General features: G+C 44.8%; 1 protein-coding gene across 1 annotated transcript in view; it reads right to left on the bottom strand.

Annotated features, from left to right (window-relative positions):
• Positions 1-18,254, bottom strand: part of TRIP11 (thyroid hormone receptor interactor 11) — a 72,416-nt gene that overhangs the window by 4,111 nt on the left and 50,051 nt on the right. The window contains exons 16-20 of the mRNA XM_055130355.1: positions 14,682-14,781; positions 7,113-7,194; positions 4,710-4,824; positions 4,030-4,146; positions 236-380 (exon numbers count right to left, since the gene is read on the bottom strand). Of these exons, the coding sequence (XP_054986330.1) occupies positions 236-380; positions 4,030-4,146; positions 4,710-4,824; positions 7,113-7,194; positions 14,682-14,781 (559 nt within the window). The remainder of the gene's footprint in view (positions 1-235; positions 381-4,029; positions 4,147-4,709; positions 4,825-7,112; positions 7,195-14,681; positions 14,782-18,254) is intronic.

Below are 18,254 nucleotides of genomic sequence, written 5' to 3'. Positions count from 1 at the left end.
AGAGGGGGCGGGGTTCAACTCTGCTCTAATGGATTCTCAAACGTCAGGATGTTCCAAAAACTGGAATAGAGATTTTTACATCTGAGAATGATGACCATGTGAACCTGCCTCTTACAGCTCACGATTCTGTACACATTCCTCCAAAGCACAAGGGTGAAGCTGACAGCACTGCTAAGCACAGTCATCAAATACTCACTTGTTTCACTTGTAGAAAAAATGAACAAGTAAACTTTACCTTTAAAACTTTCTGAAAAGTTGGCATCCATCTTACTCCGTCCTGGGGAATCCAGAAGTTTCAGGTCACGAACAGAAAGCTTTGGTGGTGGAATGGTGGGATGCGATTCTGTCTCAAGAAATTTAACAAAAAGTTCTGAAAAGGACTAAGAAGAAAAGAAGTTGGTTTTATTAGGCAGAAATTAAAATCATAGTCATATCACTAATAAAATATACCAGCAATTCTAATATTAAAATATTAAAATCAATCGGGCTGGAGCACAGTGCAGAGGGCAATTGCCTTGCACGCAGCCGACCCAGATTTGCTCTCCAGCACCAAGATGGTCCCCAAGCCCCCAGGAGTGACCCCTGAGTGCAGAGCCAGGAGTAAGCCCTGAGCACAGATGGGTATGGCCCCCAAATCAAAAAATAAATCACTAAATCAATTAAATAAAAACTAACCATGCCACTGGAATGATTCTTTTGTAAACAAGCTTATAATAAAAGATAACTGGCACTTTGGGACAAAGGCATAGATTGCAAAAACATTAATAACTGAATCAATAATATTTGATGACTGTTGCATAACACTGGGTTGTCCTTGCTCCTCCTGCAGGGAGCTTAGGTTTACTGAGCTACTCCCACAACAGTGCCCTTGAGACACACCCAATTCCATCAGGAACTAATAATCCTATATTGCTTTCCTCTTTCCTTTATGTCACTTGCATGGTTTAGCAATGTCTTTTTTGGGGAGTTTTTTTTTTGGCTTTTTTTGGTTTTTTTTTGCTTTTTGGGTCACACCTGGCGATGCACAGGGGTTACTCCTGACTCTGCACTCAGGAATTACTCCTGGTGGTGGTCGGGGGAGCCTATAGGATGTTGGGAATTGAACCTGGGTCAGCCACGTGCAAGGCAAACGCCCTCCCCGCTCTGCTATCGCTCCAGCCCCAGCAATGTCCTTTTAGTATAGACACAGGAAGACAGTTGATACTATGCTCTGTAACATGGGAGTTAATTGACTCCAAATAATATTTACTCCTGGGCATCCCTCATATTTACCTAACTTAAACCTCAGTTGCCCTTACTTCCTAACACCCCCCCCCCCACAAAGGGACTGGATGGACCCAGGGCAAGCTGTAAGCTAACCTGGCATCCAAAGGGGACAAGCTCAGCAGCATAAGTATAAATAAGTTAAGAGCACAGTCATGGAACAAACTCTGTCATGACCCAAAATGAAGTAACTGAATCAGGACCCTGCTTAGGAAAGACTAACCTGGCCTGAGGACTGTGGTTTGGAACATATGGCGAGATGTCCCCAGGAAGAGCCAGCCTTTAAGCTTAATATATCTCTTACTATGTTCTTACAAAATAACTAGAAATATTATAAGAAGTAAATATATTACGATTGTTTAAATGGATGACTAGCTGAGGAAAGGAGAAAGCAATACACCCTGGGTGGAATCTTGCCCATGAGCGGATCTCCTAATAATCTAGAGTGCTGAACCCTCAGATGAGATTTTGTCCTTGAGTTAATCTCCTAGAACTTCCCCTTGAAAGAGTGACTTTATTTCTGTTGTTCAGCCCCACCTAAACTTCTCCAATGTTCAGCCCCACCTATGTGTAGCCACCCTCCATGACTGCTGTAAACTATGCCATAAGGGGTTACAGAGTAGCAGAAGTCGAGGACTATGAGAAAGACTGGGCTAGGGGAGGATTTTGACATCTACAAGGAAACTGGACTGGAGCCATAGCACAGCAGGTAGGGCGTTTGCCTTGCATGAGACCAACCCGAGCTCGATTCCTCCGTCCCTCTCAGAGAGCCCGGCAAGCTACCGAGAGTATCCCACCCACACGGCAGAGCCTGGCAAGCTACCCGTGGCGTATCCAATATGCCAAAAACAGTAACAATAAGTCTCATAATGGAGATGCTACTGGTGCCCACTCGAGCAAATCGATGAACAATGGGACAACAGTGCTACAGTGCTACCGGGAAACTAGAATGATGGAACTCTGACGACTGGGACTACGACCAAAACTATGATTATGACTGTGCTGTAAAGGGAGAAATCGGACTATGTTGAGGAGGAGAGAGAAATACACCAACTACCAAGCAGCCTGGGGCCCTGTTTCTCCGTTCTCCCGGTCCTTCGCCTGTCTGTCACTGTGGGCTAGCCAGGGGAACGGCTCTCGGCCACCAGAAGCTCGAGTTCCCCCCACCCTTTCTCTTGGAAACTCACAGATGACAACACTTATCGTAAAGCCTATACTCATATGCAGGCAGGTGACACCTAAGTGTCTAGCCATCAGTGGCACTTAAGATACTACAAAGGGGACCAGGGACATAGTACAAGGGATAAGGAAACTGCCTTGCACAGGGTCAACCCAGGCTCGATCCCTGCTCTGCATATGGTTGCCTGAGCACCACCAGAAGTGACCCCTGAGCACAGTAAATTCCAAGTACCACTGGCTATAACCCAAGCCCCAAAATAAACACTACCAAACAAGTGTATGGGAAAGACAGTACGGGGTGAAGGCACTTTGCAGGCTGGGACTACAGTCCTCTCCCCAACACTACATGGTCCCTCAAGTACCACCAGGAGATGCCCCCAGGCACAGAAGCAGGTGTAACCTGGCTGGCTACACCCCTGGGCAGGCAAAACATTACTGCAAAAAAATGGCCCCTGGTCCCCATGACCAATGCTAGGAAGCTCAGCCCTCCACAACCCACCCTCACGCCCACAAAGAAAGACCTTAAATTATGTTATTTTGGGGTTTTGTGACACACCAAGTGATTGGGTAGGTCCCAGCGAGGTACTGGGGGTGCAGGTCAGGACAGGGCCATGAGGTGCTGGGAATCTAACGGGGTCCATGAACTCCAGCCTCCGAGTCACCACCCAGAACTTAAATCATTTCAACTGTTACACAGATATGAAAAGTTATGCTACAGAAACTGAGTCACAGTCACAGACTTTTAAAGACCCAGTCAGCAAAATATTCACCAGATTAAAAACTTACCATTTTACAAACAACACAGTGGGAGAAAATAAATTTTTGAAAGAAAGTAAAGCAGGGACCGGAGAAATGGCCCAGCAGGGAAGGTGCCTGCCGGCACGTGGCCACTGGGCTCACTCCCCAGCACCGGAGCCTGGCAGGAGTGACTGCCTTCGCTGTGACAGAGTTACAGGGAATAATAAGCTTTGCTCCTGCTGAGAACTCAGAGACCCCAAGCACGTATACAGCGTCCCATGAAACCATTCACCTCCCTTCTGGCCTTCCCTTAGCACATCCCCTCGTCCTTCACGTACTGCATTCCTCTGGCTTCTATACAGTCACGGCTTACCCTGAATAAACTGGTCTACTGTGCCATCAGCCTGTAGTAGTGTCTACTGATTATCATCATAGACTCCATCAGAATTGGCTTCTTGTACCAGGTCACCAGCAGTGCTGGACGTACGTACGTACGTACACACACACACACACACACACACACACACACACACACACACACACACACACACACACGTGCATCTAATAAACCCTGTCTCTGGCAGTGAGACAGAAGGGAATCTGAACCTACAACACCATGACCGAAGATAGAATGAACTGAGATACTCCTAAAGGCAAAAGTACCATACAAATAAAAGGATAAAATAAAACCTATATGCCATGATTCAAAATGGCTCCAGTATCACCTCTCAACGCCAGAACGAATGGGCTCGTATCAAAGACCCTCAAACACAGAAGTGTGGCGCTTTGCAAGTGAACGTGGCGCAGTGTCACACTATCGGCATCGACAAGGGGAAAATCGGCTCTTACGCTGTTCAGGACGGCCTGCTGACTGGGTCTCAGAGGCGTGTTGGGGACACTTTTAGATCCTCCGCCAAGCCACCCGCTCATCCACTTGGTGACTCCGCCCTGATCTTCACTGAGCAACTGAAAGAGTATTTTAAAACCAAAACATGTTAGTATTGATGTAAGAAAAGAAGAACACTTTTCACAGTTTCAGGGAGGAACAAGGCATGCTTTCAAGTTCAAATTCCTTACAGATTACTAATCCAGAATCCAAACACAATGAAATGTTCATATTCCACTGAGACAAGCTACAAATACAAGGAAATATCATACTAGGCCCTATATTAAAAAAAAAAAATTGACAGGGCTGGAGGGATAGTACAGCAGGCTGGCGCCTGCCTGGTACCCGGCCAACCCGGGTTCCATCCACAGCGTCCCATACGGCCCCATGAACTGTGAGGAGTAATTTCTGAGTACAGAATCAGGAGTAACCCCTGAGCATTGCCAGGTGTCATGCAAAAACAAACAAAAAGACCCTGAGAATTAAAGGTTGTCAAGTCTTGAAATGTTTTCTCCCTCATGAAGAGGTGGTTCGTAAGCTGACCAAAGCTGCTGAACTGATTACTGAGAAAATGCATTTAGGAAGACAGCAACATTTTATGGTGCCACCATCTTAGGTCCAAATGTGGTGTTCATTTATTTACCTCCTCCATTTCCTCCTTTTTGATACCCAAGATGCTTCCCATCAATCTGAATACTTCACGGCGCTGGTGTTTTGGCGTATGAAAATGTCCGATGAAAAGATTTCGCATGAGGAGTCTGAAAACAAAGGCAGGAAGAAACTGCTGCAGCTAATCCAAGCATCCCAACATTAGTGCACAAAATAAACACTATGCACACACTCAACTAAACAATAACTTGTCAAAAATTATTTCCATATAACTTGAGACTTGACTGTCTATTATTATTACAACCACCCATTTTCTTCAATACAGTAAACCCAAGATGGTGTCTCTTGTAATTTTCAATGTCCATCTGCATTGTTGTCCACCTTAAGGAGTCTCTACAATTTGCCCCCTCCCCACCTTAAATGGTGATGCGATTCTTGTTCTTCATAGCTCTACTTTATTTTATCTCTGGTTATCAAATGATGATGTGATACCTGTATTCTTTAAAATATTAATGACATGATATGTACCTTGCTTTCAGAAAGGTCTAATACATTTGAACATCACATGTTCATTTAAGAAATGTAAAGAGTGGGGGCTGGAGAGATAGTACAGCGGGTAGGGCGTTTGCCTTGCATGCAGCACAAAAAAAAAAAAGAAATGTAAAGAGTAAAATCTGTACTCTTTTGTAAGAGTAAAACCTTTATAATGTAAGAATAAAATCTTTATATTTCAAGCTCTTCATGCTGTAGGAATATTTTATTTTTTATTTATTTAATAAAAATTTATTTATTTGGGGCTGGAGCGACAGCACAGTGGGTAGAGCGTTTGAGCAGCACGCGGCCCACCCAGGTTTTGATTCCCAGCATCTCATATGGTCCCCCAAGCACCACTGGGGTGATTCCTGAGTGCAGAGCCAGGAGTAACCCCTATGCAGTGTCAGGTGTGACCCAAAAAGCAAATTAAAAAAAAAAAATTAATAAAACACTTATTTAATAAAGGCCAATTTATTTGGCTTTTTTGGTCACATCCACTAATGCTCAGGGTTTACTTTGGGCTCTGCATTCAGAAATTAATCCTGGTTGTGCTTGAGGGACAATATGGAATGTCGGGGATCAAACCTGGGTGGGCCACATGTAAGGCAAACGCCCTGACCGCTGTATTGCAGCTCAGGTAATGTTTTAAAATGTGCATATGGGCTCAAGAAAATACTCGAACTGGGGGGAAAAAAAGCTGTATTTAAAAAAACAATGCAAGCTGGAACCGGTGCTAACAAAGCGCCTGCCGGCCAAGCAGCAAGTTCGACTCACAGTGCCGCCCAAAGTTCTGTCGTGGTCCCTGGCGCTGTAAGGGCACGTGATCGCCAGAACCTGCAGCCAGGTGTGTGCAAGTATGGGGTGCCCAGGGGACACCACACCAGAATGTTTCAGAGCTAAGACCAAGTGTGTGTGTGACAGCCAGTTGCTGTAGCAACAGCACCCGCCACGGCCAGTGAGGGGAAAGAGAGGGCATTCTCCCCAGTGTGCCTCCGGGCCCAGCTCAGCGCACCAGCGGGCCCAGCTCAGCGCACCAGCAGCCCTGGCCCAGGGACTCCCAGCTCAAACCCCAAATGGATTAGTGCCCTACAGAGATGTCTCTGGAATCCAACCATTTACAACCTAGAAATCTACATTTACAATCGCGGCCATGCACTCTCTCATGATATTCAAAATGAGCAATGGAAAATAAATTATCTAGCGTCTGCCCCTGGCAGATAGGCTTGAATGGTGGTGGGAAATTTCGAGCAAAACATAATGCCTAAAATTAGAGTATTGGGGAAATTGCCATAGAGGCAGGGCGAGGACTGGGATGTGGGTGGTGGAGAAGGTGCCCTGGTGGAGGGATGTTCCATCATTGTGGCTGAATCTCAAACATGAAAGCTTTGTAGCTGTATCTCATGGTGACTCAATTAAAAATAAAAAATGTAATGTGGAGTTCATGCCTAATTCAATCAGCTTAATCAATGGTTGAACAAATAGCAGTACTCCGACATTATTTGAAAAAAAAAAGAGAGAGAGAAGGTGTTCTACTGACCCTCATTCAAACTACCTACATCTCATCACTACCTATAAATAAGGCATTTTAGGACATGCTGAGGAAAAAACCTGGGGGAAAAAACTGTATTTAATCTGGCCTAATCATGGCCAGAGGAGGCTCAATGGTGGAGGCTGTGTGCATGCGGGAGGCCTGGGCTCAATCTCTGGCACCAGCTGGTTCCAGCAATGTCGAGAGCACCCCCTGGGCACAGAGGGGCAGCAGCCATCCCGAGCACGAGTTGGATGCGTGCCCAAGCCCCAAATAAAAGAATGAAATCCTAATCACAGCATCTGCAGGCAGCTGCGTTTACCCTAGATGTGAGTCATCTCTATAAAACATACGAAGCCAAAAGGCAGCACATACTTGTCCACTTTTCCTTCTGTCGAGTGAACCAAGTTCATCAGTTTCGTTTGTGTGTCATCCAGCATTTCCTGTTGCAGGGCCACTGTTGGAAAATATGCAAACAAAGACAGTAAGTAACTTACCTCTAAGCTAAGCTGCATTTCCCTACGGCAGCTGAACACATGTTCCCTTATATTACTTTCAAAGATTCTCTCTCATTCTGTGGGTTGCCATTTAAATTTTTTGCTGATACTAATTTAAGTACAAAAGTTTTATTTTGATAAAATCCAATTTGTTTCATTGTTGCTTGTGTTTTCAATTTCCCTACCGAGCTATCACTGTTGAACTCATTATTAAAACTTCCTGGTGAGACCAATGAAACAGAGTTGAATATTCTGACACAGACTCTCAAATATATGATCACTTAGTTTTTGATAAAGAAGGAAGAAATATGAAGTGGAGCAAGGAAAGCCTCTTCCACAAATAGTGCTAGGAAAACTGGACAGCTACTTGCAAAAAAAATGAACTCAGACCTGTCTAGCGCCAGCACAAAAGTCAGATCAAAGAGGATTAAGGAGCTCAATATCAGACCTGAATCCATAAGGCACATGGAGGGAATGTAGGCAGAGCCTTCCATGACACTGAAGCTAACGCATCTTCAAGGATGACACCCCACTGACCAAGCACGTGGAAGCAAAGATAAAGGAAGGGACTATACGAAACTAAGAAGCCTCTGCACCTCAAAGGAAACAGTGACCAAAATACAGAGAGAGCCCACAGAATTGGAAAAATTATTTACCCAATACCCATCAGATAAGGGGTTAATATCCAGGATACATAAGACGTTAGTAGAACTATACAAGAAAAAGACCTCCAACACCATCATAAAATGGGGAGATGAATAGAAATGTCCTCAAAAAAGAAACACAAATGGCCAAAAGGCACATGAAAAAATGCTCTACATCACAAATCATCAGGGAGATGCAAATCAAAACAACAAGATATCATCTCACACCACAGACTGGCACACATCAAAAAGACCAAAAATAACAAGTGCTAGCTTGGATGTGGGGAAAAAGGGACTCTCTTTCATTGTTGGTAGGAATGTCGACTGATCCAGCCCTTCTGGAAAACAATATGGGCAGTCCTCAAAAAACTAGAAATTGAACTTCCATATATCCCAGGAATACCACTTCTGGGAATATCCCAGGGATGCAAAAAAGCACAGCAGAAATGACATCTGCAGGGCTGGAGCAATAGCACAGCGGATTGGGTGTTTGCCTTGCATGCAGCCGACCCAGGTTCAATTCCCAGCATCCCATATGGTTCCCCGAGCAACACCAGGAGTAATTCCTGAGTGCAGAGCCAGGAGTATACCCTGTGTATCATCAGGTATGACCCAAGAAAGCAAAAAAAAAAAAGAAAAAGAAAAAAGAAATGACATCTGCACCTGTATGTTCATTGCAGCACTGTTCACAATAGCCAGAATCTGGAAATAACCCAGTGCTTGAGAACAGATGACTGGTTGAAAAAAGAATGGTATATCTACAAAATGAAATACTATGCAACTGTAAGGAAAGATGAAGGCATAAAATTTGCTTATAAGTGGATGGACATGGAGAGTATCATGCCAAATGAGTCAGAAAGAGAGGACAGGCAAAGAATGACTGCACTCATTTGTGGAAAATAAAATAACATAGTGTTAGACTAACACCCAAGGACAGTAGAGGTTTTGCTCCATGGCTGGAAGCCTGCCTCATGAGTTCGGGGAAAAGGCAGTTGGACAGAGAAAGGATCACTACATCAATGATGGTTGGAGGGATCACTCAGGATGGGAGGTGTGTGCTGAAAGTAGATTAAGGACCAAATATGATAGCCTCTCAGTATCTGTATTGCAAACCATAATGCCCGAAAGTAGAGAGAGAATAAGAAGGAAATTATCTGCCACAGCGGCAGGGGGCTGGGGTGGGGGTGGCAGGATGGATATTGGGGACATTGGTGGTGGAAAATGTGCACTGATGGAGTGATGGGTGTTCAATCATTCATTGTATGACTGAAACTCAATCATGAAAGCTCTGTAACTGTATCTCATTCCCAGCATCCCCTGAGGTCCCCAAAGCTCTACCAGGAGTGATTCCTGAGTGCTGAGCTAGGACTAGTGAGGTGTGAGCATCACCAGGTATGACCCAAAAAGAAAAAAAAATTTTTAATTTTTTTAGAAAGAGAAAAAAAATAAAGGAGCCCTCCAGAGAGTCCTGGCAGGAGCCGGGAGGAGACGCAGGATCTGCAGCACTCTAGACACGTGCTCCGCCGGCGGGCCTGTCCACCTGGCCCCGAAATGCACCACCTTTATATGAGTGCGTGTCAAAACAATGCCTCGGCCTACTGGGTTATACATTATTGAATATATTATATATTTTTGAATTTAACTACCTGTATCTTTTTACTTCGTTAATGTGTGCTTTTTTTTTTTTTTTTTTTTTGCTTTTTGGGTCACACCTGGTGATGCACAGGGGTTACTCCTGGCTCTGCACTCAGGAATTACCCCTGGCGGTGCTCAGGGGACCATATGGGATGCTGGGATTTGAACCCGGGTTGACCGCGTGCAAGGCAAACGCCCTACCCGCTGTGCTATCTCTCCAGCCCCAATGTGTGCTTATTTTTAAAATTATATATTTGGCTTTTATTAGATAGCATTAACATAATCAGGATATAACCACAATTTTTATTTATCTATTTTTATTTTGTTTAGGGGGCACACCTAGTGGTGATCAGGGCTTACCCCTCACCCAGAGCTCAGGGATCACCCCTGGCGGGCTTGAGGACCATACACAGGACCAGGGACCCAACCTAGTCACCCACGTGCAAGGCATACGCTTTATCCACTGTGCCAGCACTCTGGCCCCTAAAACCACTATTTACCCTCTCAAAAAAAAAAAAACAAACACAGAATGGTAAATAGACATTTTAGGTGTATCGCTCATTCAGAGTTGATTCTGAAGGCTGGAGGGAGAACACAGGGGAAGGATTCTTGCACTGCATGCAGCTGACCAAGGGTCAAGCCCCAGTACCACATATGGTTCCCTAGGTCTCATCAGGAGTGACCTGTGAGCACAGAGCCAGGAGTAATTTCTAAGCAGCACCTAAGCAGTGTGGTCAAAAACAACAAAAGAGCTGATTCTGAGCGGAAAAAAGAAAAGTCAAGTAACCTAGAAAAGAGTTTACTTTTCCTTATGAAAAACTGATCAAGAAAACTTGTCTAACTCATGTCCAAGTTAAATAGCTTTTGATGGAAGTTCAAATGGTATAATTTGGATTTAAATCTGAGTTCAAAAGATAAGGTCAAAATCACAGAGACAAAAACAATTTTTAATTCCCTAATATACACAGTTATTCCTAGGCTAACTGCCTTAAATGGATGCAGAAAGTTGTTTCAAATTTACATAGTAGTTTAGATATATTCTGATGGCTGAGCCTGGGAGGAAGAGCCCTCGGTTAGAATTTGGAGGAAGGGGCTGGGAGGATGATAAGAACTAGGAAAAAAAAACACAAAGTTGAACACCATCAAGTTCAAAGGTCCCTCAAGACTTCTTTTTCTCCAGACTCCTAGATTCTCTTCTCATCTGAGACTCAAAATATTTCTCACAAAAATACCTAAATACTAATTCAAACCACATTGTGAAATCAGAAATACATTTATATGGACAGGCCAACTTTGTTAATAAATAAATAAATAAATAAATCTGGGAAATGTACACTGGTGGAGAGATGGGTGTTGGAATACTGTATGATTGAAATCCAATCATGAACAGCTTTGTAAAAAAAAAAAAAACATTTATATGGATAGGCAAAATACACTGGGAAACATGTTTTTAACCAAATAATATTCTAAAAAACAATCTAATGTGCCAAAATAATTCTTTGGAAGTTAAAATTTTTTCAAGGATAGAAGTATAATTTGAGCAATAAAGCGAGTTTGTGGTCTCCCTTGAACATGTATGTCGCTGGCGTGCCTGTTTCTCTGCTGGCCTGTGTTCACCCTGCAGAAGCCCGTGCTCTCTCTTGATTACCTTTCTCTCCCCTTGCCTCTCTCTAAAGAAGTTTCAATAAATCTACCTTGCTACACACACCACACACACACACACACACACACACACACACACACACACACACACTCCTGAAGATAAAATAAAACCGATTCCAAGTCATCTCCTCAAACCGTACACCTTGCTAAGGATTAGTAACACTGCGCAGGGTAGATAGTCATGCCGTCCAGAGAACACCATAAAATGAAGTCACACTCCTTACAAGTCACCTGGCTTTCGTGACTAAGCGCCCTGGGACATGAGTCCACTCAGCGTTAGTTCAGTCACCTGAGTGAGAAGAGAGGGTGGCTGGAGCAGGAGGGCGCCAAAGGCCAGGGTATGAGTCAGGGCGCCATCACAGGCCCGGGGCTGAACCATGGCCCAGGTTCCCAGTGTGTCTCCGTGGCTGTTCTGCAGAGTGAGTGCGCTCGTCTCTGAAGATGTCATCACTGCTGAATGACTAACTGTGACTTCCCTCCACAGTCCAGAGTTCCAGACAAACTCTCTGCACTCATTCAACAGGCGTATTTAAGTTAGTCAGGGATTTGTCTTTCATCCGGGCCTTAGTATCAACAACTAGCATCACTTTGGTTAAGATTAACATGGATCATTTGCATCTGATTTGCCTAATTTGTCAACTTTATGAGGTAAACTAGTTAAGAAGGGAGAAAAAAAACGTTACAAATGTGATTTTATTTGGAGCTATGGAAACAAACTGGATCAAGTACCTGATCTGCACTGGCTTCCTTACAAATGAGCTGACAGCTGGGAATGGAGCAGTAAGTACTGAGGGTAGGTGTGTGCCTTGTAGTGGCTGGCCTGGGTTCGATCCCTGGTATCACATATGGTCTCCAGAATCCAGGAGGAGCGATTCCTGAGCACAGAGCCAGGAGTAAGCCCTGAGCAGCCACGTGTGACCCCACCCCCACTCAAAAAAAAAAAAGATAAAAATTTAAATAAAAGGGTGTGAGCTGTGTCTCTAGTGGCAACACACATATTTTATGTTTGAGGTCCAGTGTTTGATCTGGGGACTGCATGACCCCCTGAGCGCCAGTGCCCCCAGACCCACCCTACGCTACTCAGACAACAGGTATGGGCCCTGCCCTTTCCTTCACCGGCAGTAGAAGCAAAACTGTAGCCTTTTTTATAGCAAAAATGACTCCATAAAGTGAGTCCAATGCTCCTAAATATTTACAGTGAGTACTAATGGGGACCAGGGCAACCAAGGCCTAGTCAGATATAATGAAAATGCTACTACTAGGGGTCCAATGGGGGCATAACAAGTCCTCAAGAGTTCAGGGATGTAACATTTATCACCCAGCAAGTCATACAATTTATCTCGCCATTGCCGCAGGAATGAATTGGACAGAGGCCCAGAAGGAGGACAGAGCTCTGGATATTAACGACATGTCACACAATACTGAGTTATCAAAAACCCATGAGTGGTTTCAAAAGACCACCTCTTCACCTCCTTGGTCTAGGTGTAGTCAAGCTACCGCTACTGGGCTAAACTCTGTGCTGCTCTAAGTCGAGTTCCTTAGTCTTCCAGCTGATGGTCTTTTCGTAACCTACCTAGACTGCTCCCTCAGTGAGTACTGTCGCAGGTGAGAGCGACCTTTCCAGCATTTAAGCACAACAGAGGAGAAGGGGAAATGCAGAACAAAACATGAATGACTGTATTTAACCATTTTCTTAAGAAGCACCACAGTAGCACAGATAGGTCATGAGCTCTGCTCAGAGCAAGATTTACATCTCAACTTCTTTAGCCTACAGAATGGAACTTGTTCATCTGCGTTAAAGCTGTTTATGAAAATTGCCTGAAAGGCTAAGTAATACGGTGATGCCATATAATATGCCCATGATATGTACTTAGTATAGCTGGTTCCCACGCTGCCCATTTCCAACTCCTCTACAAGATCTTGAGTTTTGTGGCTAGCCACGTCTTACAAGGTAAACAGAATTTTTCACTGGGCAGTAAATAGCTTAAAAGCAAGTTACCTTGAGGACAACTACTTCACATCTGTCTAGATTTTGGTTTTGTATGTCATAAAAATTGCTCCCCTTCCATCTCCTGCTGGAGTTAGACAGGTGACTTTATCCTTCTTCGGTATCTCTGCTCGGGGCTGATCTGCCCGCCTCCCCCGGGTCAAGGCCACTGCTGTCTGAAACCGTCTCTTCAGCGCCTTCCCTTCCTTCCGTTTAGGACGATTTCTAACTCCTGTTTTATGTTGGCGGTTACTTCTTAGTCCTGTGCCTTTCAAAGTTCCATTAACCACCTCTGACAACCTTAAATCGTTAACTATTAAATGCAGCCCGGGAATAGCTTCAGCTTCTTGAGGATCCTCAAATCAGACACTGAACAGGACCTGCCATCTGCCAGCTGTAGACTCAAAAAATACAAATCACCTGATAATGAGGTTCGGCTGATAAATACAGGGAGCAACAGGGCTTCTGAGGTAACTTACAAGAATGAAAAGCACACTATTAGTAACTATGTAAAAGCACCATCTAAACTCGTAAGAAGCTAGCTGAGGGGGCAGGGACAGCACACAAGGTAAGGCACAGGTGACCATGGCTCAAATGCCCAGCAGCACAAAAGACCCAGCCCCGTGACCCCAAGCCTAGCCAGGGGTCTCTCCTAAGCACGGAGCCAGGAACAGCCCCTGAAAACTGTAGGGTGTGGCCGCCCCCAAACAAAGCAACAAAAATAAATTCACTTGAACCCGGTCATTCCACAGAAAAGCTACATTTGAAAATACATTTGAAAATATTGCCCTGAGGCTGGCCTCTGAGTCCAGTTCCCTGGCGGGCTGTTTGGGCTGTGAGTGCCCCCGCGCCCCCTGAGGCTGGCCTCTGTGACATGAGCTCCCCGGGCGCCCCGCACCCAGCTCCTGGGACAGAGAGCACTTAGCCCCGCTGTTTTTAAAGCTCTCCCCCCATGTCCTCCCCCCACACACACACTTCTCCTTCCACCCAGCCATGCCCTGCTGGCCTGTGCCCATTAAAGGTCTCCCTGAGGGGGGAGGCAGGGGGGGTGGGGGGGACAATCACAGGAAGGGTTTAGGTAGGATAAACACAGACTGACCAGGAAGAAACCATAACCAGAAAAAGCCTGGTAAATTAAACCAATGTTTCTGTGCTCAACAAGTAACAGCCAGAACAAGGATGCCTTGATACCCAGGAGAGCGAGACTAAATGCACGAACCCGCAGATGGAAATGGAGCACACACTAACGAAGGCTGGTCACACACAACTGCACCCATCATGCAAAAGAGGACACCTGATTCAATACTGTGCAGAAAAGGATAGGAACATGGGGCTGATAGCAGAGCGGGGAGGGCATTTGCCTTGCATGAGGCCAACCTGGGTTGATTCCCAGCATCCCATATGGTCCCCCGAGCACCGCCAGGAGTAATTCCTGAGTGCAAGAGTCAGAAGTAACCCCTGTGCAATGCTGGGTATGACCCAAAAAGCAAAAAAAAAAAAAAAAGGAACATAAACCTACTTTGCTTCTTCAGTTCTTCTATCTGTTCTTCCTTGATATCTAATTGCTCAGTAAGTCTTGATGCAGAGTCAAGTGCAGCATTGGCTTCGTCCAATCGTTCCTGAGGGAGAAAACTTGATTTAAGAAAAGTCATGCGCAGGCTGTTTCCACTTGGAGAAACCCCTTCTCTCTTGAATACGGACGGATCTCTCTAGCTCTTTCTCTCCCCTTACTTTCCCCTACAGAAATAAAAAAAGTCAAGCTAACTAAAAACTAAGTCACAAACTATTGTACTACAGGACATCTTAAAGCCAGCCCCTCCTAGAAGTCAGCCTTCCTGTTCAGCTAATGACAGCAAGTCCATGGAACTGGAAGTTATCAAAGGTAGGAGTCAGTATCAGACAGAGCACCCACATTCTTCACCGTCCAGTATCATCTTTTAAAGGAACTAAACCAAAAAACCAAGATTCCACCAAAGAACCACATTGCGAAAAACAGTCAAAGGAGAGAAAAGCTACAAAAAGTGATTCTATTCTGACAGTTATCAAGCTGTATTGCTCTTGTTAGTGCAGGTGGCAGGATATGTGTGTGTGTGTGTGTGTGTGTGTCTGTGTGTCTGTGTGCATATAAAGGTGCTTTTACAAACTCACTAGAGAAAGGACAACACATTTTTTAAAAATCATGACTTAAAAAATAGTAAGGGGCCACAGAGATAGTACAGTGGGTAGGGCACTCACTTGCCTCTGCACATGGTCCACCAGGGTTTGATCCCTGGCATCCCATATGGTCCCCTGAGCCCAGCCAGGAATGGTTCCTGAGTACAGGGCCATGATTAAGCCCTGAGCATTGCTGGTTGTGGCCCAAAAACTTAATAAAGACCAAGGGATACAAATAGGTTTTCATGGATGAACAGATCTAGCTAAATATGAAAAAAAGACTCAGATTTAGTAGCATTAGGGAAATAAAAATAATAGGAACTGGTGGAGTATTGGATAGAGCACATACTTGCATACTTGGTAGTGTTTGGGACCACACCTGGCAGTGCTCAGGATTTATTCCTGGCTCTGTGCTCAGGCTCCTTCTTGGGGATGTTCAGGGGACCGTTTGGGGAACCAGGGATTGAACCTGGGTTGGCCACATGCAAGACAAACACCCTACTCGTGTACTCCAGCCCCATGTACTCCCTACCCATGTACTACAGCTCCAGCCCCCTCCCCCCAAAATTTTAAAATATACACAAATCTTTATATAGTGTTTCTCAATGGAAATTTCCTAGCATCTTCTCACTAAATGCCAGACGAGCTATCCAATCACTGGGAAAAAAAAAAATTCCCCAGACTGGGAAAGCCTGCATCAGACTTTACTTTTGTGTATGATTGAAGATTTGAGTTTGATTTTACTTGTTCCACATAACATAGTGTTATGTTAATATTACTAATTAAAACTATCCTTTCCCAAATTAACCTAAAAATCAGAATTTACTATTAGACCTTCTATTACCTGGATTCCGCTTCCACACTCTCCTTCCCACTGTCAGTCCCACTGATGGAGTCAGGACGGGACTGACTCGGGGCTCTGATCTGGGCTGGACTCAGCCAGTCTCTCCTCAGTGCTGTTTTCTCACTAGAACTTTCTTGGACAGTGTCAAGCACTCACCCATGGAAATTTCAGGTCACATTTTTATCAACTCAACTCTGTGTGATCAGCTTTTCTAACGTGTCATTGTGGACAGGCTAACAGGACACAGCTACTCATAGAAACTACAGGCTGCCGGGAAGGTGTTCTGCAGGGGAGTCAAAGGCAGGCGCATTAACACAGAGAGCCAACGGAATGGAGGTCTCGCTGAACGAGTCCTGTCTTGGGAGCAGGAACAAGGCTTTCCGCCTGAGAAGGAATTCCTTCTCTCACAGCATCCTGGTCCCTGGCCCTGGACTGCCCTCTTGCTCATCTCATGGGGACCATGAGATTCGGGAATCAAATCTGGGTCTCCAGCATGCAAGGTGTGTGCACAGCCTTTGAAGCCACCGTTCTGTCCCTACCACTTGGTTTCAATTTCATCAATTCCAACTTTTTCTTTACTAGTTCCTTTCTTATTCCTTCTGATTTATTTTGGTCTTTTTCTAAACATGTGCTATATTTAAAATTAAAAACAAAAGCATGCTCAGGAATGGAGACAGAGGTAAGGTGCTTGATCTCTAATAGCACCTACGGTTGCCCAAGTATTGCCAGGAGGGATCCCTGAGCAAAGGGCCAGGAAAAGCCCTGAACAGGGCTGGGTGTGGTTCCCGAACCATAAAAAAACTAAAAATAAATAATAATCCATCTAGCTAAAAAATCTGTACTTTTAGCAGCGTATCAGATTTGAAATTCTGAACCCACTGGAAACAACTAATGTGTTAGATAAGACACATTATTTTTTAGGGGGCAGAGCAATAATACAATGAGTAGAGTGCCTGCCTTCCACACAGCCAACCTGGGTTCAATCCCCAGTGCCCCATAGGGCCGCCTAAACCCCTCCAGGTGAAATCTCTGAGTGCAGAGCCAGGAATAAGGCCTGAGCACAGCCTGGTGTGGCCCTACGACAAAAAACAAACAAACATAAGCAAATAATAATAATAATAATTTGTTTTTTAAAGTATTCATGAATCGACCAGAAATTATTCATAAAGCCCAATAGACACAATTAAGGATGCCTGATCTCATTAGCAATCATGGAAATGCAGACTGAAACCCCAAGCAGATAGCTAGGGCTCAGCTCAGTTTAGAGCACCGCTCTGCATGTCAGAGCCCAGTCAGCCACAAGAATCCAGCCCACTCCACCTCAAGTTCCAAACTTCTGACAGAGCTGGGAGCTGCTAAGGGTATCAAGCAAAACTCAGACACCACTGGAAGAGAGAAATCGGGATAGCTGCTCTGGAAAACATTTTGACATCATCTAATAAAGCTGATATTGCCCATACACATATCCCATGACTCATCCATTTCAATCAGGATATGATCATATAACTCTTTACATACACACAAGAAGCTATAAATAAGGAAGTTCATAGTCACAGTATTTGCAGAGGAGGTAACAGAATGTCCTTTATAGGTAAAATGGATGACAAACTCATGTAACGAACAGTGTTGTGAAAAAAAAATAAAAGGAGTTTCAGCTCTGTTACTATGTGGTGTGGTGTAGGGAAGATTCTTTGTTTTTTTTTTTTTTTTCTTTTTGGGTCACACCCGGCGATGCACAGGGGTCACTCCTGGCTTTGCACTGAGGAATTACCCCTGGCGATGCTCAGGGGACCTTATGGGATGCTGGGAATCGAACCCGGATCGGTCACATGCAAGGCAAATGCCCTACCTGCTCTGCTATCACTCCGGCCCCAAGGAAAGATTTATTATTTTCACAACACTGTTCATTTCATGAGTTTGTCAATACTCAGCCCTGCTGAGTGTCCCTGGTAATAGAGCACTCGGGAGCGTGGTGTGATGCTGCTGAGGCCTGTGGGGCCGGGGCCACCGGGCCACCCCGGGGGCCACGCTACACCAGGGATAGAATTCAGGGTCTCAGGCGAGCACTCCAGTCCTTTGGCTATTTCCCCACTC

This window comes from Sorex araneus, chromosome 3 (genome assembly GCF_027595985.1).
Source record: "Sorex araneus isolate mSorAra2 chromosome 3, mSorAra2.pri, whole genome shotgun sequence".
Taxonomy (NCBI): Eukaryota; Metazoa; Chordata; class Mammalia; order Eulipotyphla; family Soricidae; genus Sorex; species Sorex araneus.
This window is presented reverse-complemented; position numbering and strand designations above follow the sequence as displayed.